Genomic DNA, 26,915 nt, shown 5'->3' with positions numbered 1-26,915 from the left:
TCACTTCTGTGGTATAATTATTTTCCAGTTTGTGGGTTGCCCACCTGGTGGGTATGGGATTTGATTTTATAGCAGTTGCACCACTCTTACTGTCTCATTGTGGCTTCTTCTTTGTCTTTGGATATAGGGGATTTTTTTAGTAGGTTCCAGATTTTTTTGTTTATTTTGTTTTGTTTTTTGTCGATAGTTGTTTAGCAGTTAGTTTTGATTTTGGTGTTTTCATAAGAGCAGTGAGCTCACGTCCCTCTACTCCACCATCTGTCTCTGTCCTTTGTAATTTTCTTTCTTTTTTTCTTTTTTTTTTGCGGTGTCTTTGGTTTAGGTATTAGGATAACAATGGCCTCATAGAGTGAATTTGGAAGTGTTCCCTCTTCTTGACTATTTTGGAATAGTTTGTGAAGGACAGGTATTGATATTAGTTCTTCTTTTTATGTTTGGTAGAATTTCCTGGTGCAGCGGTTTGGTCCTGGACTCTTGTTTACTGGGAGCTTTTTAAAATTATAAATTCAGTTTCACTACTAGTGATAGTTTGTTCAGATTGTGTGTCTCTTCCTGAATCAGTCTTGGAAGAATATGGTTCTAAGAATTTGTTTATTTTATCTAGGTTGTTCAATCTATTGGCATATAACTGTTTGTAGTATTCTCTTATGATTTTTTTGTACCTTTGTGATATCGATTATAAATTCTCCTATTTCTTATGTTGTTAATTTGGATCTTGTCTTTTTTATTCTTGATGAGCCTAGCTATAAACTTATCAATTTTGTTTATCTTTTCGAAAATTCAGTTCTTGGTTTTATTGATTTTTCTGTTTTTTTTGTGGGGGGGTCACTATTTTATTTATTTCCTTTCTGATCTTTATTATTTCCTTCCTTCTCCTGAGTTTGGGCTTTGTTTCTTCTTCTTTTTTTTTTTTTTAATTCTTTCAGATGGTAGGTTAGGTTGTTCATTTGAGATTTTTCTTATTTCTTGATGAAGGCCTGTATCACTGTAAACTTCCCTCTTAAAATGGCTTTTTTTGTGTGTGTCCCATAGATTTTGGAAAGTTGCATTTTTAGTTTTATTTGTCTTGAGGTATTTTACGATTTCTTCATTGATCTATTGGCTTTTTAGTTGCATGTTGTTTAGTTCTCCATTTTTTTTTTTTTTACCCATTTTTCTTTCTGTGATTGATTTCTAGTTTTGTATTAGTTTCTAGTTTTTATTTTTCAGAAAAAATGCTTGATGTCTTTTTATCCTTTTAAATTTGTTTAAACATGTTTCGTGGTATAGCATGTAATATGTCCTGGAGAACATTCCATGCACCCTTGAAGAGAATGTGTAGTCTGCCATTTGGTGATGTAAAGTCCTTTAGATACCTATTAAGTCCAGTTGGTCTAATGTATCATTTAAGACTACTGTTTCTTAATTTTTTTTCTGGATAATCTGTTTATTGATGTAAGAGGATGTTAAAGTACCCTACTCTTATTGTATTATTGTCAGTTTCTCCCTTTACATCTGTTAATATTTGCTTCATTTACTTATGTGCTCCTATATTAGCTGTATATATGTTAACGAGTGTTATATCCTCTACTTGTATTGACCCCTTTATCATTATATAATGCCCTTCTTTTTCTTTTGTGGTTGATTTTGTCAGATGAGAGTATTGCTACTCCCATCTTTCCTGTCGTTTGCATTTGCATGAAATATTGTTTTCTATTCCCTCGCTTTTAGTCTGGGTGCCTTTAGCTTTGAAGTGAGTCTCTTATAGCCAGGATATAGATGTGTCCTGGTTTTTTTTAATACAATCAGCACCTTATATCTTTTGATTTGAGCATTTAATCCATTGACATATAAAGAGAGCATTGATTGGTATGTACTTATTTCCATTTTGTTACTTTTTTTTGTTACTTGTTTGTTGTTGTTTTTGTTCTTCTCTGTTCTTTTCTTCTTATTTTAATTTCTTCCCCTGTGGTTTGATAGTTTTGTGTGTGTGTGTGTGGTATGCTTGTGTTCCTTTCTCTCTAGTTTTTGTGTACCTGTTGCCTATTTTATGGTTTTGATTTGTGGTTAACATGGAGTTTATATATGTTGACCTATAACTATGTCTACTTCTTCCAAAGCAGTAGTCATTTAAGTTTAAACACATTCTAAAAGATCTACATTTTTTACTCGCCTGCCCCATGTTTTCTGTTTTTGATGTCATATTTTACATCTTCATATTTATCCCTTAACTGTTTATTGTAGTTACAGTTGATTTTACAATTTTTGTCTTTTAATCTTCACACTAGCTTATTTAAGTGGTTGATCCACAGTCTTTACTATATATTTGCCTTTACTAGTAGGGTTTTTCCTTTCCTATAAATTCTTACTTCTTGTTGTAGCCATTTCTTTTCCATTTAGGGAAGACGCTTTAACATTTCTTTTAGGGTCAGTTTAGTTAGTATTGATGAACTCTTTTAGTTTTTGCTTGTCTGAGAAATTTTTTTCTCTCCTTCATTTATGAATGATAATCTTGTGGGACAGAGTATCCCAGGTTGTAGGTTTCCCCTTTCAGCACTTTAAATATATCATGCCACTCCTTTCTGGCCTGCAAAATCTGTAGAATAATCAGCTGATACCCTTATGGACATTCCCTTGTATGTGACTCTTTGTTTTTCATTTGCTGCCTTTAGAATTCTCTCTTTATCTTTAACTTTTTCCATTTTAATTATGATATCTCGTGGTGTGGGTCTCTTCAGTTCATTTTGTTTGGGACCCTCTGTGCTTCCTATACCTGGATGTCTGTTTCCTTCTTCAGGCTTGAAAATTTTTTAGCCATAATTTCATCAAACACATTTCCAACCCCTTTCTCTATCGCTCCTTCTTGAACCCCTATAATGCAAATGTTAGTATGGTTGATGTTGCCTCAGTGATCCCTTAAACTATCCTTACCTTTTAAAATTTATTTTTCTTTTTGCTGTTATGATTGGGTGATTTCCATTATTCTGTCTTACAGATTGCCTATGCATTCTTCTGCATCACCTAGTCTGCTGTTAAATCCTTCTACTATGTTTTTCATTCCAGTTATTATATTCTTTTTCTCTGACTGGTTCTTTTTTATATTTTCTAGTTCCTTGTTAGAATTCTCACTGTGTTCATCTATTCTCTTTCCAAGTTCAGTTAGCATTCTTATTACTAATGCTTTTAACTCTTTATCTGGCAAATTATTTATCTCTGTTTCATTAGTTGTTTTTTCAGGGCTTTGTTTCTTGTTCTTTTGCTTGAAACAAATTCCTTTGTCTTCTCATTTTGCTTAACTTTCTTTGTCTTTACAAAATTAGGTGAAACAGTTACCTATTTCAGTCTTGCAGGGGTGTCCTGTGTGACAGCATCCCCATGCAGTCTTCACATGCTCAGTGGCTTTCTTGGGATTGCTAATCTGAAGTGAGCACAGGTCACATCTTCCCTTTGGGTGTGCTAGCAGCTACCACCTTGCTGGGAGGCAGGGGTGGAGGTGGAGGGGCTAGAGCCAGAGCCAGGTGTGAGCCTTGTTTTCTTCTATGCTCAGTGGCTATCACCACCCTATGGGAGTGGGTTTGGGGCCCAAGATGCTGGAGCTGAAGTCCCATGTGTCGATTGGAGCTGGTTCCATTCCCTCTAAGTGTGCACTCTCCCCTGCCTCTGGTGTTGGCACCTCCACCCCAGTGGAAGGGAACATAAGAGGAAAAGGGGCTTGAGCAGCCCCCAGTGGGGCTGTGGTATGCCCTGGTATGGTCCCAGCAAGCCAGTCAGAGCCCCAGGCCATTTCTGATCCGCTGCCTTCATGTGCTCACCAGAAGCATCCTCCCTTGCCCTGTTTAGAAGCAGGGCCTGGCCCTAGCTGGCTCTGCTTCCTCCAAGTGTGTGTACCTTCACCCTAGCGGAGAGCAGTTCTGGAGCAAGAGGAGCTGGAGCAACTGCCTGCCGTGGGCCAGGGTGCCTACTGGGTTGGTTCCCATACAGGAGTCAGAGCCCCAGGCTGCTCCCAAACTGCTTCCTCCCCACACACCAGCAGTGGCCGCCCTCACCCTGTTCAGATTCAGGGCTGGTTGCACACCAGCTCCATCACCTCCAAATATGTTATTCCTTAGCAGTGGCAGCCTTTGCCCTAGTGGAGAGATGTGCTGGAGCAAGAGGGGCTGCAGCAGTCTCCAGGTGCAGGCTGGGGTGCACTGGGGCAGTAGTGGGAAACTGGCCAGAGCCCTGGGGTGTTTTCAGCCTACTTTCTCCACCTTGTTCCTGGGAGTAAGCAAGCATGCGTGAGTGGAGTCTCAGTTTCTTTCAACTCTCTGGTATATCCCACTGGTTTTTAAACCTGCTCAGGGGACTCATTTACCTGATGTCCAACCCAATGGCTGGGGTGCCCAATATGTAGTTCAAACCCCTCAGTCCCCAGGGAGGATCGCCCAACCTGTGATATCCCCTTCCTCTTCTCTGTTTCCTGCTACAAGAACTGGTCCCAGCCTGATCCCCTCTCCTCCCTTCCTACCCGACTCCATGTGGGTCTTTCTTTATAGCCTTGGTTGTAAAAGAGCCTTTCTGCCAGTCTCTAGTTTGTTTTCAGCTAGAGTTGCCCATGTGTAGATCTGTTTTTGATTCATTCATTGGGGGAGGTGAGCCCAATGTCCTTCTACTCCACCATCTTGATCTCTCTCCATTTATTTATTAAATGCATTTTGTTTGTGAATTGTTTTCTTGATTTTGCTCAGTTGTATATCTGTGTTTTCTTGCATTTCATACAGTTTAAGATGATTATTTTACATTCTTTGTCAGGGAAATCATAAATTTCCATTTCTTTGGGGTCATTTGCTGGAGCTCTATTACTTTCCTTTGGTGGTGTCATACTTGCATAATTCTTTGTTGTCTATGTAGACTTACATTGGTGTCTGTGCATTTGTGAAGCAAACACCTCTTCCAGTCTTTACAGACTGGTTTCAGAAGATAAAGACCTTCTGTTTGTTTCCCGAGCTGATATGATTACTTCCATAATTGCAGTTGTGCTTCATTAGAGCCAGTTTTGAGGCTTTTGCTGGGTCTGCAGTAGCATCTATGATTTGTGGGCTTGATACTGGGTCTTATGCTGGTGTGGATCCCTTCCAGTCCCCGGGTAGATGTGACTACCTGCAGTACCTTGTTCAGTAGGGTGGGACTGGGAAAAGGGTCTGCTTTAGGGTCCATGTATGGGTCCCCAGATAGCAAGCCTATTACCAGGTAAATGGTGGGTGTGGCTCCTGCCAGATCTTGGGTGGGCTGCTGCCTGGTCACTGGATGGGTCCCTGTATGGACAGGACTGACCCTGGACTGTGGCTGAGAGGTGCTGAAATTGAGCCTCAATGCTGTTTCAGATTCCACAGCCAAGATTTGCTCTGCAGTCATGGATGGGTATGTCTCCCTCCAGATCATTGGATGGGCTGAATTGGTCCCTGACTGTGGCCAGAGGTGCTGGAGTTGAGTATTGGGCCCTTTCAGGATCTCTTGGAGTGCAGTTATGTCTTCTGACAGGTCCCTGTGCCAGGACTGCTTGTGGATTGTGGTTGGGAGTATTAGGCCCTCTCAGGATCTCTGGGAGTGCAGACAGGAGTGTGTCCTGTTGGATACCTGTGGCAACAGAACTGTTCACAGCCTGCAGTTGGGAGGGGCTAGGACTCAGTGTAGGGCCCTTTCAGATCTCCAGGGTTGCAGCCAGGGGTGTTTCCTACTGAGACCTTGGACCCTCAGGACTGCTGTAGACTGGCAAACTGTAGTTATGAGGAAGCTGGAGTCACATACAGGGCCTTTTCAGGAACTCCAGGGGGCAGAGACAGGAGTGTCTCCTGCCTGGTCTTTGTGCAAGCAGAAATTCTAGAAGACTGTGGCAGTGAGGGGGCTTGAGCTGAGTATAAACCCCTTTTAGGATCTTAGAGGGTACAGACAAGCGCGTTTCCTATAGGGTTCCTTTGCCAGCATGATTGTTCCTAGACTGTGGCTGGGACTTGCTGGAGCTCTGTTACAGGCCGTTTCAGAATCCACAGTCTGACGGACTGTACCTTACTTCCAGGGGCTTACCTTCAGGGGTTCCCACACCGCAGCCTAGTGAGGCTGGAGCTGGTTCAAAGGTCACTTCCTGTTCTACAGCCAGGAACAAGTTCTTTAAGTTCTTTATTATGCCTATTACCTATACATGAATGACTGTGACTCCTTTGGGTCCCTTGACATGTGGCATATGCTGGTGACAGACCCAGAGCCAGGTGGAGCTGTAGCTAAGTTCTCAGGGGTACAGAGCTATTTCTGTTTCTATAGCTGAGACCACAGTCAGTGAGTCACCTGCCTAAGTGCAAGCCTGTCTCCTCAAAATGGCTCTCTTCATTCTTGGACTGCACCAGGGTTTCACAATCTCCAACCTGGATCCTGAAGCTCCTGTGAAGGCACTTTTGTCTGTGAGTGTAGATGCAAAATTATTGTTGTTGAGGGGGGTTGGTTATGTACAAGGGACATTTTATCCAGCCATTTTGCTGACAAACAATGCTATATAATGTAATTTCCATCAACTAAAACCAAGATTTTTCAACTCTTTATTTACAAAAATAAAGATAACTAGTAAGCCAAATGTCAGTTGCTAAGTAAGTTAGTTTTTTCTTTACACATTAATATTAATGCTAATTAAAATGTTAGAGTCCTTGACTTTAATTATTTTAGACTTGGGAGACCTGGCGTTGATTGTTATTGTCAACATGAAAGTGGTGCAGCTGTTCTGCAGCTCCAATTCTTGATCAATGAGGTAAGGATTTTCTTAGATATTTCTGTCTCACACACACAAACACACACACGTTGTGTAGTCTTTTTAATATTATTTTTCTACATGCTTAAAGATATATACGTATGCAATATTGTTCATGGTTACATTTTTCATAAAAGACTGTACTCTTGTATTTGTCAGTTTATTAAATTTTAAAGGAAAAATTTTGTATGTACCAGAAGATCCTGTTATTGTGATTGCGTAGTATAATTTATAGATTAATTGTTTAAATGGTTTTTAAAAAATTTCTAAAATCCTTTGATTGCTACACTGACCATTAAACTCTCCCTCTACACACTCCCACCAATTTGTTTTCTAATCCAGCGTTAATTTTCATGTTTTGTCTTTATCTTCCATTAAATAATCTTTTCAGTTATTTACTTTGGGCTTCTTTGTCTGTATATATCTCCATATTCATTTGTTGGTATACATATGCATAGCTTTATAACAATTGGCTGCCTACCCTACTCCTATTTTTATAGACCTATGGTGATGAGGAACTCCCTAAAGACAAAGTTTGTAAAGCTCAGAAAGTTTGCAGGTCTTCCAGTAGCTGAAGGCTACTTAAGGCTTTCTTGACTCATATTTTTACAATGGATCCTTGAGTCTTTTGAACTCTTTTATGTTAAGTGATCCAGTCAATGCAAAAATGTTTTAAGAGTTTATGACATACCAAATTTGGGCACTTAGGAGATTGAACTCAGTGTGTCGAAAGAAAAAAAAAAGAGGTATCACTGGTTGTTTCTTGTGGCATGAATGATCTTTTATTCAGTATCTCTATATATTTGCATATATATATTCTAAGAATTTTTACTCATAACCATGGGTGAAATGTTTCATATAACTTTATACTAGAGATACCTGAGGCATGAAAAATTTGTGATATTGGGAAATGTCCACTTTTTACTTCTCTTAGCTCAAAAATCTTTCTCAGAAGGCTGTGAGATTCTCCTTGTTGACCAGCCTAGCATATTTCATGTTGTAGGCATACTTGCTGTGGGGTACCAAAACGAGACAGGGAAATAAGGAAGAGCAGGGGAAACATTAAAAAAATATTTTATCGTAATAACTAGTCTTTAGTATCTAGACTGACAACCTTTTTGAAGTCTCAGTGTTACTCTAGTTGAGAGATCTCAGCCTTTTGCCTTCTGCATGGATGTTTACTGGCAAGCATAAATTGTTTCCAGGTGATTTCCTCTGTGTCCTGTCCTCTGAGAACTGTCTTCAAGGCCATAAGTTTGCCTCTGTGCTGTTACATAACTAAGAAGAAATAAAGGCAAGCCTTCAACATCTTTCCAGTGTTTACATTGTCTATCCTAAACTGCTCACCTTGATCTGCTTTATACTCAACTTCTGTACCTTTTTCCAAACTTCCCAGCTTCTGACCTCTTGACCTGTGTTTTTATTCAGTTTTTAATCTTTTCACAGATCTTCATTAGTAGTGCTTCTTATGGATTTGCTTTTTGTAAATGAGCCCTAGACACCCTGCCAATGTGCTTACTTTCATGTGTCTTGTATTTCTGTTGGCGCTGTTCAGTGGTTCTGTTCACTTCCCTCAAATGCTAAGTTATCTCCTAGTTTTATCATAGAATTATTAATACTGACTTCCTTCCTAGATTTATTCAGCTATTACACTAAGATATTATTGAACATCTGATTTATTTTACTTTCATTGCCTTTGGCATATTATATCTTTTGTATAACACGTAACTATTTACTGTAGAGAATGTTTTATTAATTTCATATATCATAGTCTATCTTCACCCTATCCCAAATGAGTTTCCACTTTCCTGAGAAATGAGATCACTATTCTATATCTCAAAAAAAAATTGTAGTTCATCAAGTACTTCCAAGCAGTCCTAATAATTTTCTAATTTGAATATGTAGAACACTTGAGAACAGTTTACAAAAAAAGCAGACAAACACAAAAATCCTCAAGGCACATGTAGGATACATTTTATTGCATGAATGTAATTATCTATGAGTTCATTTTAAAATGTATATATCAATGTATACCTCTTTGAATATGTGTATTTACATATTTATATACAAATATGCAAATTGTACACATTTTAAAACATTTTAATGGTTATACTCTCTGATTATGATTATTGTTTTAAAAGTTATTTTTCTTTGAGACTAAAATCATAGGTATATAATATCAAGAGAACCATCATAGGCTACATGAGCATATGTTTGTCGTAGGAATTGTTATGGAACGGCATGTAGATTCCTATATTCTTCTCTCCTCTAATTCCTAAAGAAGAAGTAAATTCTAGGAATTTCAATATAGTTCTTCCTAACATCTACATGGTTGATCATTTTTATATCTGTGATTGATTTAATAAACTGTGAAAGGTTACTTGTAACCGAGTACTTTGTAAAGTATGAAAAGAATTTTAGGTATCTCAGGACTACCATAATTGTGCAAGATCACTTTTACAGAACACATTCAATACTCTAGAGTAGCTTCAGGCTCTGACGTAGGGCAAGCATTGACATTTTTTTTGCCGGGAAACTCATAATGGCAAAAGTTCTGACATAGTTTAAGATGATCTTACTTAACTCAGTAAAATAAATAGTTTAAAATATGTATATGAAGTCATACATGGCAGCTAATTTTCTGCCCATATGGTGTCTGCCATACTAATAGGTAGAACCCATCCTATTGTATTTGAAGTAGGATTCATTTTTATTTGGAGGCTTTGTATAAAAAGGATCTTAGTATTATTTTTGTAGTTATACTGAATTCTAGTTGGAGAAATATTTTCTTTTATTACAGATGTTTTCTTTTGTCATAGATGAAGCTTCTTGAAGTAAGAAAACAAATTAAATTATATCAAATATACTATATAGGAAGACTATATACTTCTTAACTATACAGAAAATTTTTAGGAAGACTATATACTTCTAGGAAGACTATATACTTCTTTTAGGAAGACTATATACTTCTTAACTATACAGAAAATTTTTACAAACAGTGTACTTTTATATGACCAGATTGCAATTTAAAACTGGGTTGGATATTTGCTTTTCTGTAGAGCTACATGGTATATGTGTAAATAGTAAAAACAACAAAAAAATTAAACTTAGTTTTTCCCAAAGAAAATATAAGAAATCTTTAATAGTCACAATGATTCTTATAATAATAATCCCTCTATTGATAAATGCATATTCCTTGAACTAATCATTCTCACCAATCCATATACAGTAGTTTACCTGCTTCTTCTACTGTTAGCATTCTTAGGCTTCCTGACTGAAGTATGTGCATTGTCCTTCCTTGTATTTCTACATTATATAAATACAAATAACATTAAAAACAGTGAAAAATTCAGTAAATTAGCTTGTTTTTGCTTCACAAAAAAAAAACCATAAATTAAGTAAATCGCTCACTTTGTCTTCATTTTGTTCCAGGGTGCTTTGGTCAGTGCAGGTTCAGATGATACACTTCATTTGTGGAACCTTAGACAAAAAAGGCCAGCTATTCTTCATTCTCTTAAATTTAACAGAGAACGGTAAGAATGTAAGAGTTAAACAATTTCTTAATGTGTAAGAAAATTATTTCCCGAGCAAGTTTCAGGTTAATTTTTGAAAGAATTTAAAAAATAATATTAATAGCTAGAAATAATATTTATGCTTACTTTTATAATAGTTTATTTTCATAGAAAATTCATAATTGATATAGATTCAGTCCTTTTCTAATGGGGAACTCCTAGCATTCTTGTTCTCCTTGCTATAAACTAGGACTTCACCAATGATGTGTTCTTTTCCTTAGGTCAAGGTGCTGAAAACCCAGACCTAAAATTTAAAAGTCAAGTAAATACTAAATGTATTTCTACACCTTTTGATCATGGAAGTTACCTCCTACACTTTCACCCTTTTGCTTAAATATTTTTTACCTTAAAAAAATATGAGACAGAGGTTTTAGACATCCAAAAATATTGGGGTACTAAGTTGCACAACATTGCACATCCAAGATTAATATTTTCAAAGATGGTGAATTGATCAGAATTCAAATTCTCCCATTTTAGAATGAAATAATAATTGGAAAAAGAAAATTTTATGAATGGATATGGAAAATGTTATTAGATTTTATTTGTAACAAATTGTCCCAAATTTTAATGTTTCTAGTGTTGGTTTCAACCAGAGCTAGAATGTAACAGACATCTACTTAGCTGATAATCCATCTTGAGATGAAGTAAAATTTGTATTTTATTATCTGTATCTGTTATTTAACTATTAAATAATCTGATATTTGTTTATTATTTGGGAAACAGTCAAACTTTTTGGTGTGATTGAGAAGGCTATCACAGGAAAAATTGATATTAATGAAAGAAAAAGAAACCTCTGAGAAGTAAATTTACACAGATTAGCAAGTACTAGTCAAAACTGAGTTAGGTAGATAATAGAGACAGGCAGCCACTGCTGAGAGCTCAAGAAAGTGCTTATTTTATTTTGTTGAATGGTAATAGTTCATAAGGAATCATCACTGTATGGGCAGAGCTTAATGAAGTAAACCTGTTTTTATACGTTTGATGAGAAAAAAGGATGGCAGCTATACAGACATTCTTCCTTTTTCTATCTGGAGCTTTTTCTTTTTCTTCTTGTATGCATACTGTAATATTTGAATCATTAACCTTCAATATTCTGAGTAGTATTCATGAGTATTATGTTCACAGTATTTTGGGATTCAGCATCAATGGAAGTTTTTATTAATCCAGTATTTTTTTGAGAGGAGGAAATTTATATTTTAGCTATTTGCTAAAACTAGATAGGACTTCTTTCTTTATATTAGATCTAATTTTGGTTATGTTATTTTAAATTTTAAAATAAGTAATGTAGCAAACATTTCAGGATATGAAAAATTGAAAGGTCAGTCAAGAGTTGTTATACTGTTCCTTGTACCTTTACCACTGAAAATATTACCTACTCAGATATTGCCATATTGATTTTATCTCTTTCTCTGCTTGTAAGATTTTTTGTTTGTCAGTGTTTTGAGTAGATCTGGCCCTACCCTTTTGTGTAGATAGGCAGAATGAGTTTTTTTCCCCTCACAATTGGAATGTTGAAGGAAATGTTCTGGCCTCTTTTATAGCCATTTTGGGGAGAAGAAATGATTGATGGTGATGATTTCCAATTATAATTTTATTAACTCATTTGAGGTATATTTAACTGGTAGGAACATAAAAGACCAAGCTGACAGATTTTGGACAAGTTTAAATCTTAGGAACTTTGCAGGCACTGCCTATTTTTTTAAATTAATGTTTATTGGAGTATAGTTGCTTTACAATGTTTTGTTAGTTTCTGCTGTACAGGAAAGTGAATCAGTTATACGTATGCATATATCCCCTCTTTTTTAGATTTCTTTCCCATTTAGGTCACCACAGAGCATTGAGTAGAGTTCCCTGTGCTATACAGTAGGTTCTCATTAGTTATCTATTTTATACATAGTAGTGTATATATATCAATCCCAATCTCCTACTTCATCCCACCCACTCCCCTTGGTATCCATAAGTTTGTTCTCTACATCTGTGTCTCTATTTCTGCTTTGCAAATAAGTTCATCTATAACATTTTTCTAGACTCCACATATAAGTGATATTATACGATATTTGTTTTTCTCCTTCTGACTTATTTCACTCTGTATGACAGTCTCTGGGTCTGTCCACGTCTCTGCAAATGGTACTATTTCATTCCTTTTATGGCTGAGTAATATTCCACTGTATATATGTAACACATCTTCTTTATTCATTCTTCTGTTGATGGACATTTAGGTTGCTTTCATGTCCTGGCTATTGTAAATAGTGCTGTAATGAATATTGGGGTGCATGTATCTTTCTGAATTATGGTTTTCTCCGGGTATATGCCCAGGAGTGGGATTACTGAGTCATATGGTAGTTCCATTTTTAGTTTTTTGAGGAATCTCCATACTCTTCTCCATAGTGGTTGTGCCAATTTGCATTCCCACCAACAGTGTAGGAGGGTTCCCTTTTCTCTACACACTCTCCAGCATTTATCGTTTGTAGGTTTTTTTGATGATGGCCATTCTGACCAGTGTGAGGTGATACCTCATTGTAGTTTTGATTTGCATTTTTCTAACAATTAGTGATGTTGAGCATCTTTTCATGTGCCTCTTGGCCATCTGTATGTCTTCTTTGGAGAAATGTCTATCTAGGTCTTCCGCCCATTTTTTCTTTGGGCTGTTTGTTTTTTTGATATTGAGCTGAATGAGCTGTTTGTAGACTTTGGAGATTAACCCCTTGTCAGTTGCTTCATTTGCAAATATTTTCTCCCATTCTGAGGGTTGTCTTTTCATTTTTTTTATGGTTTCCTTTGCTGTGCAAAAGCTTTTAAGTTTAGTTAGGTCCCATTTGTTTATTTTTGTTTTTATTTTCATTACTGTAGGAGGTGGGTCAAAAAAGATCTTGCTGTGATTTATATCAAAGAGTGTTCTGCCTATGTTTTCCTCTAAGGGTTTTATAGTGTCCGGTCTTACATTTAGGTCTTTAATCCATTTGGAGTTTATTTTTGTGTATGGTGTTAGGGAGTGTTCTATCTTCATTCTTTTACATGAAATTAAAAGACAATGCTGTCCGACATTGCCTATTTTAATGCTTACAAAAATGTGATATTTATCTTTTTGTGAAAGATAAATTAATTATCTTGAACTTGAGAATAATCATTAATATCACAATTTATTGTGGAGGGGAAAATATCTTTAAATGTATCGTGAATGCAGGGCTTAAGTCAATGAAGGAGAATTTAACCAAGCATCTTTGGGAACTCTAAGCCCTCTTAAATCGGCCATTTAACTGTATACATTCCTATATACTTGTCAACTGAAAGAAAGACACACGATATGAGAGTTGTGAGTGAAGTTTTATTGAGGGTCTTACTGAGGACTGTAGCTTGGGAGATAGCCTCTCAGATAGCTCTGAGGAACTGCTCCAAAACCGTAGGGGAGGAGCCAGTATATATATTAATTTTTTGGCTGGGAAATACATGTAGTCAAGCATAAAAGATTACTGCTAATCACAAAGAACAGACATCTCAAGTTAATGATTTAAGTGCTTTTCTATGTATGGGAAGATGCAAGAATCTGGGGTCATTGAAATTCTTCCTTAGATATGAATCTTAACTGTCTAGGGACCATATATCTAAAACACAGAATGCTCCATCCTGTTTTTCTCTGTCCTGAATTCCCCTCTGGGGGCACTGTCAGTGGGTGACTGCAGTGGGTTGCAACTTAATCCTTGTAGAACTGGAATGTTGGGCAGTATTCTTTGTTTATGTATCTTTATGCTTATGCCATGTACATATATACATATTTAGTTTATATAGTTCGTAAATTTTAGTTTTTTTTTAATTAGGGCAACTTCAGTCTTTGGTTTTATAGTCTTTGAAGGTAGCAACCAGGCTTAGATTGTTGAGAAATAGGTTTAGATATTCCAGCTGCTTCTGGTGGATGATCTTTGGGTTCCTCTCATATCTGAGTTTATAAACTTAAATATGGAAGAAAAACTTTTGATTTCTGTGATGCATGATCTGAAAAATGAATAAAATCAAACATTTACATTTCAGGCATATTAACAGTCCTTGCTATCACTGATCATAAATCATGTAACGTTGGGGAAAGCCTAGAATTGTTTTCTATGGTTTTCAAGTAAAATTCAACAGATAGGCTATAATATACAGATTATAAAGTATTTGTACTGATTATATCAGAGTTTATTTTTTCTATCTGTGGTGTTCTGCTAATTAATATTGTCAGAATACTTCTAAGGAATACTAGCTAAACCGCCAGCAAGGAATATGTTATTAAGAACCTTATTTCTGAAGTCTCTAGCAAACTTGACCCATCAGAGTTGGCTTTTGGGGACACTATTTATAACCCCAATTTAAAATATTTTATTGCTTTATAAAGATAATCTGAATTACTTTTCTTTTAAAATTTTCTTAAGTAATTAACATATTTGCCTGCTTTGACAGTCAAAAGATAAAAGTTGTATGTACAGTGAAGGATCTTTCTTCCACTCCTGTTCCCTGGACACTCAGTGTCTATCCGCAGAGCCAAGCAGTGCTATTTATTTCTTGTGTCTTTCTAGAGATTCATTCTGTACACATATAAGCAAATATTATATGTAACATAATTTTCTTCTTTATGTGTTTATAGACAAATATGAAAGTATCATATATTTCTGTTACACAAGTTGTAGCACATTATACAGTTTTGTACCTTGTTTTTTTCTCTTTATATGTTCTCAACATCATTCCTTATCAGTACATAAAAAGTTTCCTTATTCTTTTTTTGGTGTGTGTGCAAATGTTACCGAACTATCAAGAAACTGTGTAAATATTAAGTGTATGCCTTGAAATAATTTTACATCCATGTAACAAATGTACAATTCAAGAAACAGAAAATTGCTAAAGCCACAGAAATCCCTCTGTGTTACCTTCTAATCACTACCTAACCCCCAAGTGTAGCACTATTCTGATTTCAAACATTATAGATTAGTTTTGCCTGTTGTTTTTGACTGTTATAGGAATGGAATTGTACATATCTGCTTGCTTATATTTGGCTTCTTTTTTAAAAAAATTAATTAAATTAATTAATTAATTAATTTGGCTGCATTGGGTCTTTGTTGCTGTGCACGGGCTTTCTCTAGTTGTGGCGAGTGGGGGCTACTCTTCATTGCTGTGTGTAGGCTTCTCATTGCAGTGGCTTCTCTTGTTGCGGAGCATGGGCTCTAGGCATGTGGGCTTCAGTAGTTGTGGCTCGTGGGCTCTAGAGCACAGGCTCAGTAGTTGTGGCGCATGGGCTTAGTTGCTCCACGGCATGTGGGATCTTCCTGGACCAGGGCTCGAACCTGTGTCCCCTGTTTTGGCAGGTGGATTCTTAACCACTGTGCCATCAGGGAAGTCCCTATTTGGCTTCTTTTGCTCAACATTATATTTGTAAGTTTCATCCATGTTGCATGTAGCCGTAGTTTGTTATTTTCATTGTTATGTAGTATTCAATTTAATGGATATTCTTTAATTTGATTCTTTATTTTTAATTTTTTAAATTCTTTAATTTTAAAACTTTTAACATCTTGTAAATTTTAGAAATAGCTTGTCAAATTCCACAAACATATCTGCTGAGATTTTGATTAGAAATATCTTGAATCTGTAGATCAATTTGGGGAGAACTGACATTCCCCATGATGATGGGGAATGGCAGTATCGATTGATTGTCATTAACAATGATGACATATTGATTCATTGTCTGAATCACACACAGTCAGGGAATCAAACATGGTATATATCCCACCACTTACTTAGGTATTCTTTGATTTCTCTAAATGACATTTATAGATTTCTCTGTAGAGGTCTTCTACATTTTTGTTACGTTTAGTCATAAATATTTGATAATTTTAAATGCTATTGAAAATTGTACATAATGATAAAGAATAATATATTGTAAATTGTACATAATTAAATTATAATATATTATTTTTCATATTATTTTTGTTGGAATATGAAAATATAATTTATTTTTATATGTTGACTTTGTGTCCAATGACTTTACTTAAATTCAATTAATAATTCAAATTGTTTATCTATTGTAGATTTTCCTATGTACACAGTCATGCCGTCTTCAAATAATGACAGTTTTATTTCCTTCTTTAGTTATATATGTATTTATATTTATTTCTTTTTATTATTGCACTGGGGTTAGGACCTTGTATTAGTTTTTTTTTTTTTTTCCCACTGTTGGAGTACTGAAGCATTTATTTATTTATTTATTATTATTAATTATTTTTTTATATCTTTATTGGAGTATAATTGCTTTACAGTGTTGTTAGTTGCTGCTGTACAACGAAGTGAGTCAGCTGTATGTATACATATATCCCCATGTTCCCTCCCTCTTGAGCCTCCCTCCCACCCTCCCTATCCCACCTCTCTAGGTCGTCACAAAGCATCGAGCTGATCTCCCTGTGCTATGCAGCAGCTTCCCACTAGCCTTCCATTTTACATTTGGTAGTGTATATATGTCAATGCTACTCTCTCACTTCGTCCCAGCTTCCCCTTCCCCCCCCCCGTTGTATTAGTTATTTATTGCTGTGTGACAAAATTACACAAACTTAGTGGCTTAAAACAACATGCATTTCTTATCTCAGAGTTTGTAGGTCAGGAAACCAGGCGTGGCTTAGATGAGTTTCTGTTTCAGGATCTCACAAACTACAGTTAAGGTGACTGCCAGGGCTGTGACCTCATCTGAGGCTTGATTGGGAAAGGATCCATTTTCAAAACTTATTTGGTTGTTGGCAGCGTTCTGTTCCCTAGCAAGTTGATGCATCGAGAGCCTTAGTTTTTACTGGCTGTTGACCAGAGGCCACTGTCAGTTGCTTGCCATATGCCTTTCTCCATAGGCCATCTGACAACCTAGCAGCTTCCTTCTTCAGAGCCAGTAAGGGAGAGAGTCTCCTCACAAGATGATTGTTACAATCACATGTAATTTAGTAATGAAAGTGGCATCTCATGACCCTTGCCATATTCCGTTGGTTATAAGCAAATCACAGGTCCTGTGCACACTGAAGGGGAAGGGGATTATGCAAGGGCAAGGATATCAAGAGGTGGTGATTGTGGGGACTACCTTGGAATCTGTCCATCATAGACTTCCAGTACAATATTGAATAAAAAGTTCAAGGACAATGCTTTTCTTGTCTACTTACTGATCTTAGGGAAAATATTTTTATTATTTCACCTTTAAGTGTATGTTTGCTGCAGGTTTTTTTTTTTTTTTTTAAGAAAGACATCCTAAGTTATTTATTTATTTATTTATGGCTGTGTTGGGTCTTTGTTTCTGTGCGGGGGCTTTCTCTAGTTGCGGCGAGCAGGGGCCACTCTTCATCGCAGTGCGCGGGCCTCTCACTATGGCGGCCTCTCTTGTTGCGGAGCACAGGCTCCGGACGCGCAGGCTCAGTAGTTGTGGCTCACGGGCCTAGTTGCTCCGCGGCATGTGGGATCCTCCCAGAGCAGGGCTCGAACCCGTGTCCCCTGCATTGGCAGGCAGATTCTCAACCACTGCGCCACCAGGGAAGCCCTTGCTGCAGGTTTTTAAATACATATTCTTTATTAGTTTAAGGAAGTTTCTTGTGCTCCTAATTTGTTATAAGCATATATATATTAAAATCATGAATGGTGTTAAATTTTATTATATAGTTCTTATGTATCTTTTGTGATGATCATATTATTTTTTTCTTTTTTATCTATTAATGTGGTAAATGACATCACTTGATTTTTGGGTGTTAAATGACCCTTGTATTCCCAGAATAAATACAACTTTTGTGATGTATTAACATTAATATATGTGCTGGATTTGCTAATATTTTGCTAATAAGTTGGTTAAGAGTTTTATATCTATGTTAATAAGAGCTTTGCATGTAAGTTTCCTTTCTTTTGAATTCTCTGCTAGGTTCTCATGTCATAGTTATTTGACCTTATAAAATGAATGGGGGAATGTTTCCTCTTTTCTATGCAAATACTTGTGAACGATTGGTGTTATTTCTTTCTTAGAATTTGAAAAAAAATTCACCAGTAAAGCAATCTGGGCCTGGGTTTTTCTCTGTGGGAAGATTTTAAATGGCATATTCATTTATTTAGTAGGTTTAGAAATATTCAGATATTCTTTTTTTTCCTTAAGTCAGTTTTGGTAAGTTATGTTTTGGTAGAAATTTATCCTGTTCATCAAAATTTTTAAATTTATTGGCCTTAACAGTTGTGTCTATAGTAATTTCCTGTTTTTCATTCTTTTTTTTCTCTCTCTCTTTTTTTTTTTAAACATCTTTATTGGAGTATAATTGCTTTACAATGGTGTGTTAGTTTCTGCTTTATAACAAAGTGAATCAGTTATACATATACATATGTTCCCATATCTCTTCCCTCTTGCATCTCCCTCCCTCCCACCCTCCCCATCCCACCCCTCTAGATGGTCACAAAGCACCGAGCTGATCTCCCTGTGCTATGTGGCTGCTTCCCACTAGCTATCTATTTTACATTTGGTAGTGTATATATGTCCATGACACTCTCTCACCCTGTCACATCTTACCCCTCCCCCTCCCCATATCCTCAAGTCCATTCTCTAGTAGGTCTGTGTCTTTATTCCCATCTTGCCACTAGGTTCTTCATGACCTTTTTTTTTTTTTCCCTTAGATTCCATATATATGGGTTAGCATACTGTATTTGTTTTTCTCTTTCTGACTTACTTCACTCTGTATGACAGACTCTAACTCCATCCACCTCACTACAAATACCTCCATTTCATTTCTTTTTATGGCTGAGTAGTATTCCATTGTATATATGTGCCACATCTTCTTTATCCATTCATCCGATGATGGACACATAGGTTGCTTCCATGTCCTGGTTATTGTAAATAGAGCTGCAATGAACATTTTGGTACATGACTCTTTTTGAATTATGGTTTTCTCAGGGTATATGCCCAGTAGTGGGATTGCTGGGTCGTATGGTAGTTCTATTTTTAGTTTTTTAAGGAGCTTCCATACTGTTCTCCATAGTGGCTGTATCAATTTACATTCCCACCAACAGTGCAAGAGTGTTCCCTTTTCTCCACACCCTCTCCAGCATTTATTGTTTCTAGATTTTTTGATGATGGCCATTCTGACTGGTGTGAGATGATATCTCATTGTAGTTTTGATTTGCATTTCTCTAATGATTAATGATGTTGAGCATTCTTTCATGTGTCTGTTGGCAATCTGTATATCTTCCTTGCAGAAATGTCTATTTACGTCTTCTGCCCATTTTTGGATTGGGTTGTTTGTTTTTTTGTTATTGAACTGCATGAGCTGCTTGTAAATCTTGGAGATTAATCCTTTGTCAGTTGCTTCATTTGCAAATATTTTCTCCCATTCTGAGGGTTGTCTTTTGGTCTTGTTTATGGTTTCCTTTGCTGTGCAAAAGCTTTTAAGTTTCATTAGGTCCCATTTGTTTATTTGTGTTTTTATTTCCATTTCTCTAGGAGCTGGGTCAAAAAGGATCTTGCTGTGATTTATGTCATAGAGTGTTCTGCCTATGTTTTCCTCTAAGAGTTTGATAGTGTCTGGCCTTACACTTAGGTCTTTAATCCATTTTGAGTTTATTTTTGTGTATGGTGTCAGGGAGTGTTCTAATTTCATACTTTTACATGTACCTGTCCAATTTTCCCAGCACCGCTTATTGAAGAGGCTGTCTTATCTCCACTGTATATGCTTGCCTCCTTTTCAAAGAAAAGGTGACCATATGTACGTGGCTTTATCTCTGGGCTTTCTATCCTGTTCCATTGATCTATATTTCTGTTTTTGTGCCAGTACCAAACTGTCTTGATTACTGTAGCTTTGTAATATAGTCTGAAGTCAGGGAGCCTGATTCCTCCAGCTCCATTTTTCGTTCTCAAGATTGCTTTGGCTGTTCGGGGTCTTTTGTGTCTCCATACAAATTGTGAAATTTTTTGTTCTAGTTCTGTGAAAAATGCCATTGGTAGTTTGATAGGGATTGCATTGAATCTGTAGATTGCTTTGGGTAGTAGAGTCATTTTCACAGTGTTGCTTCCTCCAATCCAAGAACATGGTATATCTCTCCATCTATTTGTATCATCTTTAATTTCTTTCATCAATGTCCTATAATTTTCTGCATACAGGTCTTTTGTCCCCTTAGGTAGGTTTATTCCTAGATATTTTATTCTTTTTGTTGCAATGGTAAACGGGAGTGTTTTCTTAATTTCACTTTCAGATTTTTCATCATTAATATATAGGAATGCAAGAGATTTCTGTGCATTAATTTTGTATCCTGCTACTTTACCAGCTGCTAGTAGTAGCTCTACTAGAGCTACTTTAGCTCTAGTAGTTTTCTGGTAGCATCTTTAGGATTCTCTATGTATAGTATCATGTCATCTGCAAACAGTGACAGCTTTACTTCTTCTTTTCCAATTTGGATTCCTTTTATTTCTTTTTCTTCACTGATTGCTGTGGCTAACACTTCCAAAACTATGTTGAATAATAGTGGTGAGAGTGGGAAACCTTGTCTTATTCCTGATCTTAGTGGAAATGGTTTCAGTTTTTCACCATTGAGGACAATGTTGGCTGTGGGTTTGTCATATATGGCCTTTATTATGTTGAGGAAAGTTCCCTCTATGCCTACTTTCTGCAGGGCTTTTATCATAAATGGGTGTTGAATTTTGTCGAAAACTTTCTCTGCATCTATTGAGATGATCATATGGTTTTTCTCCTTCAATTTGTTAATATGATGTATCACGTTAATTGATTTGCATATATTGAAGAATCCTTGCACTCCTGGAATAAACCCCACTTGATCATGGTGTATGATCCTTTTAATGTGCTGTTGGATTCTGTTTGCTAGTATTTTGTTGAGGATTTTTGCGTCTATGTTCATCAGTGATATTGGCCTGTAGTTTTCTTTCTTTATGACATCTTTGTCTGGTTTTGGTATCAGGGTGATGGTGGCCTCGTAGAATGAGTTGGGGAGTGTTCCTCCCTCTGCAATATTTTAGAAGAGTTTGAGAAGGATAGGTGTTAGCTCTTCTCTAAATGTTTGATAGAATTCGCCTGTGAAGCCATCTGGTCCTGGGCTTTTGTTTGTTGGAAGATTTTTAATCACAGTTTCAATTTCAGTGCTTGTGATTGGTCTGTTCATATTTTCTATTTCTTCCTTGTTCAGTCTCGGCAGGTTGTGCATTTCTAAGAATCTGTCCATTTCTTCCAGGTTGTCCATTTTATTGGCATAGAGTTGCTTGTAGTAATCTCTCATGATCGTTTGTATTTCTGCAGTGTCAGTGGTTACTTCTCCTTTTTCATTTCTAATTCTATTGATTTGAGTCTCCTCCCTTTTTCTCTTGATGAGTCTGGCTAATGGTTTATCAATTTTGTTTATCTTCGCAAAGAACCAGCTTTTAGTTTCATTGATTTTTGCTATTGTTTCCTTCATTTCTTTATTTCTGATCTGATCTTTATGATTTCTTTCCTTCTGCTAGCTTTGGGGTTTTTTTGTTCTTCTTTCTCTAATTGCTTTAGGTGGAAGGTTAGGTTGTTTATTCGAGATGTTTCCTGTTTCTTGATGTAGGCTTGTATTGCTATAAACTTCCCTCTTAGAAATGCTTTTGCTGCATCCCATAGGTTTTGGGTCGTCGTGACTCCATTGTCATTTGTTTCTAGGTATTTTTTGATTTCCCCTTTGATTTCTTCAGTGATCACTTCGTTATTAAGTAGTGTATTGTGTAGCCTCCATGTGTTTGTATTTTTTACAGATCTTTTCCTGTAATTGATATCTAGTCTCATAGCGTTGTGGTCAGAAAAGATACTTGATATGATTTCAGTTTTCTTAAATTTACCAAGGCTTGATTTGTGACCCAAGAAATGATCTAGCCTGGAGAATGTTCCATGAGCACTTGAGAAAAATGTGTATTCTGCTGTTTTTGGGTGGAATGTCCTATAAATATCAATTAAGTCCATCTTGTTTAATGTATCATTTAAAGCTTGTGTTTCCTTATTTATTTTCATTTTGGATGATCTGTCCATTGGTGAAAGTGGGGTGTTAAAGTCCCCTACTATAATTGTGTTACTGTTGATTTCCCCTTTTATGGCTGTTAGTATTTGCCTTATGTATTGAGGTGCTCCTATGTTGGGTGCATAAATATTTACAATTGTTATACCTTCCTCTTAGATCGATCCCTTGATCATTATATAGTGTCCTTCTTTGTCTTTTGTAATAGTCTTTATTTTAAAGTCTGTTTTGTCTGATATGAGAATTGCTACTCCAGCTTTCTTTTGATTTCCATTTGCATGGAGTATCTTTTTCCATCCCCTCACTTTCAGTCTGTATGTGTCTCTAGGTCTGAAGTGGGTCTCTTGTAGACAGCATATATATGGGTCTTGTTTTTGTATCCATTCAGCCACTCTGTGTCTTTTGGTGGGAGCATTTAATCCATTTACATTTAAGGTAATTGTCGATATGTATGTTCCTATTCCCATTTTCTTAAATGTTTTGGGTTTGTTATTGTAGGTGCTTTCCTTCTCTTGTGTTTCTTGCCTAGAGAAGTTCCTTTAGCATTTGTTGTAAAGCTGGTTTGGTGGTGCTGAACTCTCTCAGCTTTTGTGCTTCTCTGTGAAGGTTTTAATTTCTCCATCAAATCTGAATGAGATCCTTGCTGGGTAGAGTAACCTTGGTTGTAGGTTTTTCTCCTTCATCACTTTAAGTATATCCTGCCACTCCCTTCTGGCTTGCAGAGTTTCTGCTGAAAGATCAGCTCTTAACCTTATGGGGATTCCCTTGTGTGTTATTTGTTGTTTTTCCCATGCTGCTTTTAATATGTTTTCTTTATATTTAAGTTTTGATAGTTTGATTAATATGTGTCTTGGCGTGTTTCTCCTTGGATTTATCCTGTATGGGACTCTCTGTGCTTCCAGGACTTGATTAACTATTTCCTTTCCCATATTAGGGAAGTTTTCAACTATAATCTCTTCAAATATTTTCTCAGTTCCTTTCTTTTTCTCTTCTTCTTCTGGGACCCCTATAATTCGAATGTTGGTGCGTTTAATGTTGTCCCAGAGGTCTCTGAGACTGTCCTCAGTTCTTTTCCTTCTTTTTTCTTTATTCTGCTCTGCAGTAGTTATTTCCACTATTTTATCTTCCAGGTCACTTATCCGTTCTTCTGCCTCAGTTATTCTGCTATTGATCCCGTCTAGAGTATTTTTAATTTCATTTATTGTGTTTTTCATCGTTGCTTGGTTCCTCTTTAGTTCTTCTACGTCCTTGTTAAATGTTTCTTGCATTTTGTATATTCTATTTCCAAGATTTTGGATCATCTTTACTATCATTATTCTGAATTCTTTTTCAGGTAGACTGCTTATTTCCTCTTCATTTGTTAGGTCTGGTGTGTTTTGACCCTGCTCCTTCATCTGCTGTGTGTTTTTTTGTCTTCTCATTTTGCTTATCTTACTGTGTTTGGGGTCTCCTTTTCACAGGCTGCAGGTTCATAGTTCCCGTTGTTTTTGGTATCTGTCCCCAGTGGCTAAGGTTGGTTCAGTGGGTTGTGTAGGCTTCCTGGTGGAGGGGACCAGTGCCTGTGTTCTGGTGGATGAGGCTGGATCTTGTCTTTCTGGTGGGCACATCCACGTCTGGTGGTGTGTTTTGGGGTGTCTGTGGCCTTATTATGATTTTAGGCAGCCTCTCTGCTAATGGATGGGGCTGTTTTCCTGTCTTGCTAGTTGTTTGGCATAGGGTTTCCAGCACCGTAGCTTGCTGGTTGTTGAGTGAAGCTGGGTCTTGATGTTGAGATGGAGATCTCTGAGAGATTTTCGCCGTTTGGTATTACGTGGAGCTGGGAGGTCTCCTGTGGACCAGTGTCCTGAAGTTGGCTCTCCCACCTCAGAGGCACAGCCCTGATGCCTGGCTGGAGCACCAAGAGCCTTTCATCCACACGGCTCAGAATAAAAGGGAGAAAAAATAGAAAGAAAGAAAGAAAGAGGATAAAATAAAATAAAATACTGCTATTATAATAAAAAATAAGAAAAAAAGTGTTAAGAAAAAAATATTTTTAATTTTAAAAAATAGATTTATTAATTTTTTATAATAAAAAATAAGAAAAAAATTATTAAAAAATTTTTTTAATTTTTTAAAATAAAAAATATGAAAAAACTTATTAAGAAAAAAATTGTTTTTAATTTTTAAAAATAGAAAATAAGGAAAAAATTATTAAGAAAACATTTATTAAGAAAAAAAAATTTTTAAGTTTAAAAAAACCCCAAAAAAACAGACGTACCGAACCCTAGGACTAATGGTGAAAGCAAAGCTATACAGACAAAATCTCACCCAGAAGCATACACATATACACTCACAAAAAAAGGAAAAGGGGATAAAGTAATATATCCTGCTCTCAAAGTCCACCTCCTGAATTTGGGATGATTCGTTGTCTATTCAGGTATTCAACGGATGCAAGCACATCAAGTTGTTTGTGGAGCTTTAATCCGCTGCTTCTGAGGCTGCTGGGAGATATTTCCCTTTCTCTTCGTTGTTCATACAGCTCCTGGGGTTCAGCTTTGGATTTGGACCCACCTCTGTGTGTAGGTCGCCTGAGGGCGTCTGTTCCCCCCCAGACAGAACGGGGTTAAAGGAGCAGCTGCTTCGGGGGCTCTGGCTCACTCAGGCCGGGGGGAGGGAGGGGTACGGATGTGGAGTGAGCCTGCGGTGGCAGAGACTGGCGGGAAGTTGCAGCAGCCTGAGGCGCACCATGCGTTCTCCTGGGGAAGTTGTCCCTGGATCACGGGACCCTGGCAGTGGCAAGCTGCACAGGTTCCCGGGAGGGGCGGTCTCGATAGTGACCTTTGCTCGCACACAGGCTTCTTGGTGGTGGCAGCAGCAGCCTTAGCGTCTCATGCCCGTCTCTGGGGTCCGCACTGATAGCCGCGGCTCGCGCCCCTCTCTGGAGTTCGTTTAGGCGGTGCTGTGAATCCCCTCTCCTTGCGCGCCGCGAAACAAAGAGGGAAGAAAAAGTCTCTTGCCTCTTCGGCAGCTGCAGACTTTTTCCCGGACTCCCTCCCGGCTAGCTGTGGTGCACTAACCCCTTCAGGCTGTGTTCACGCCGCCAACCCCAGTCCTCTCTCTGGGATCCGACCGAAGCCCGAGCCTCAGCTCCCAGCCCCCGCCCGCCCCGGCGGGTGAGCAGACAAGCCTCTCGGGCTGGTGAGTGCTGGTTGGCACCGATCCTCCGTGCGGGAATCTCTCCGCTTTGCCCTCCACACCCCTGTGGCTGCGCTCTCCTCGGTGGCTCTGAAGCTTTCCCCCTCTGCCACCCCCAGTCTCCGCCCGTGAAGGGGCTTCCTAGTGTGTGGAAACCTTTCCTCCTTCACAGCTCCCTCCCACTGGTGCAGGTCCCATCCCTATTCTTTTGTCTCTGTTATTTCTTTTTTCTTTTGCCCTACCCGAGTACGTGGGGAGTTTCTTGCCTTTTGGGAGGTCTGACGTCTTCTGCCAGCGTTCAGTGGGTGTTCTGTAGGAGCAGTTCCACGTGTAGATGTATTTCTAATGTATCTGTGAGAAGGAAGGTGATCTCCGCATCTTACTCTTTCGCCATCTTGCCCAGACCCCCTCTCTCTCTCTCTTTTAAATTGAAGTATAGCTGATTTACAATATTGTGTTAGTTTCAGGTGTAAAGCAAAGTGATTCAGTTATATATATATATTTCAGATTATTTTCCATTATAGGTTATTATAAGATACTGAATATTGTTCCTTGAGTTATACAGTAAATCCTTATTGCTTATCTGTTTTGTATATATCTTATAGTGTATATTCGTTAATCCCATACTCTTAATTTATCCCTCCCCTCTTCCCTTTCCCCTTTGGTAACCCATAAATTTGTTTTCTAAGTCTGTGAGTCTGTTTCTGTTTTGTAAATAAGTTCATTTATATCATTTTTTTTAGATTCCACATATAAGTGATATCATATGATATTTTTCTTTCTCTGTCTGACTTACTTCACGTAGTATGATAATCTCCAGTCCATCCATGTTGCTGCAAATGGCATTATTTCATTCTTTTTAATTCCATTGTATATATGTACCACATCTTTTTCCATTCCTGTCGATGGACATTTAGGTTACTTCCATGTCTTGGCTATTGTAAACAGTGCTGCAATGAACATTGGGGGTGCATGTATCCTTTCGAACCATGGTTTTCACTTTTCTCCACACTCTCTCCAGCATTCATTGTTTATAGACTTTTTGATGATGGCCATTCCGACCAGTGTGAGGTGATATCTCGTGGTTTTGATTTGAATTTCTCTGATAATTAGTGATGTTGAGCATCTTTTCATGTGCCTCTTGGTCATCTGTATGTCTTCTTTGGAGAAATGTCTATTTAGGTCTTCTGCCCATTTTTGCATTGGGTTGTTTGTGGTTTTTTTTGGTATTAAACTGCATGAGCTGTTTGTAGATTTTGGAGATTAATCCCTTGTCAGTTGCTTCATTTGCAAATATTTTCTCCCATTCTGTGGGTTGTCTTTTCATTTTGTTTATGATTTCCTTCGCTGTGCCAAAGTTTTTGAGTTTAATTAGGTACCATTTGTTTACTTTTGCTTTTATTTCCATTACTCTA

General features: G+C 37.3%; 1 protein-coding gene across 10 annotated transcripts in view; it reads left to right on the top strand.

Moving 5' to 3' along the window:
• The window catches only part of STXBP5L (syntaxin binding protein 5 like), a 376,785-nt gene that overhangs the window by 75,659 nt on the left and 274,211 nt on the right, over positions 1 to 26,915 (top strand). For all 10 annotated transcript variants that reach the window (XM_036850880.1, XM_036850882.1, XM_036850881.1 and 7 more), the window contains exons 4-5: positions 6,673 to 6,754; positions 10,187 to 10,287. In XM_036850880.1, coding sequence (XP_036706775.1) covers positions 6,673 to 6,754; positions 10,187 to 10,287 — 183 coding nt within the window. The remainder of the gene's footprint in view (positions 1 to 6,672; positions 6,755 to 10,186; positions 10,288 to 26,915) is intronic.

This window comes from Balaenoptera musculus, chromosome 4 (assembly GCF_009873245.2).
Source record: "Balaenoptera musculus isolate JJ_BM4_2016_0621 chromosome 4, mBalMus1.pri.v3, whole genome shotgun sequence".
In the NCBI taxonomy this organism is placed as follows: Eukaryota; Metazoa; Chordata; class Mammalia; order Artiodactyla; family Balaenopteridae; genus Balaenoptera; species Balaenoptera musculus.
This window is presented reverse-complemented; position numbering and strand designations above follow the sequence as displayed.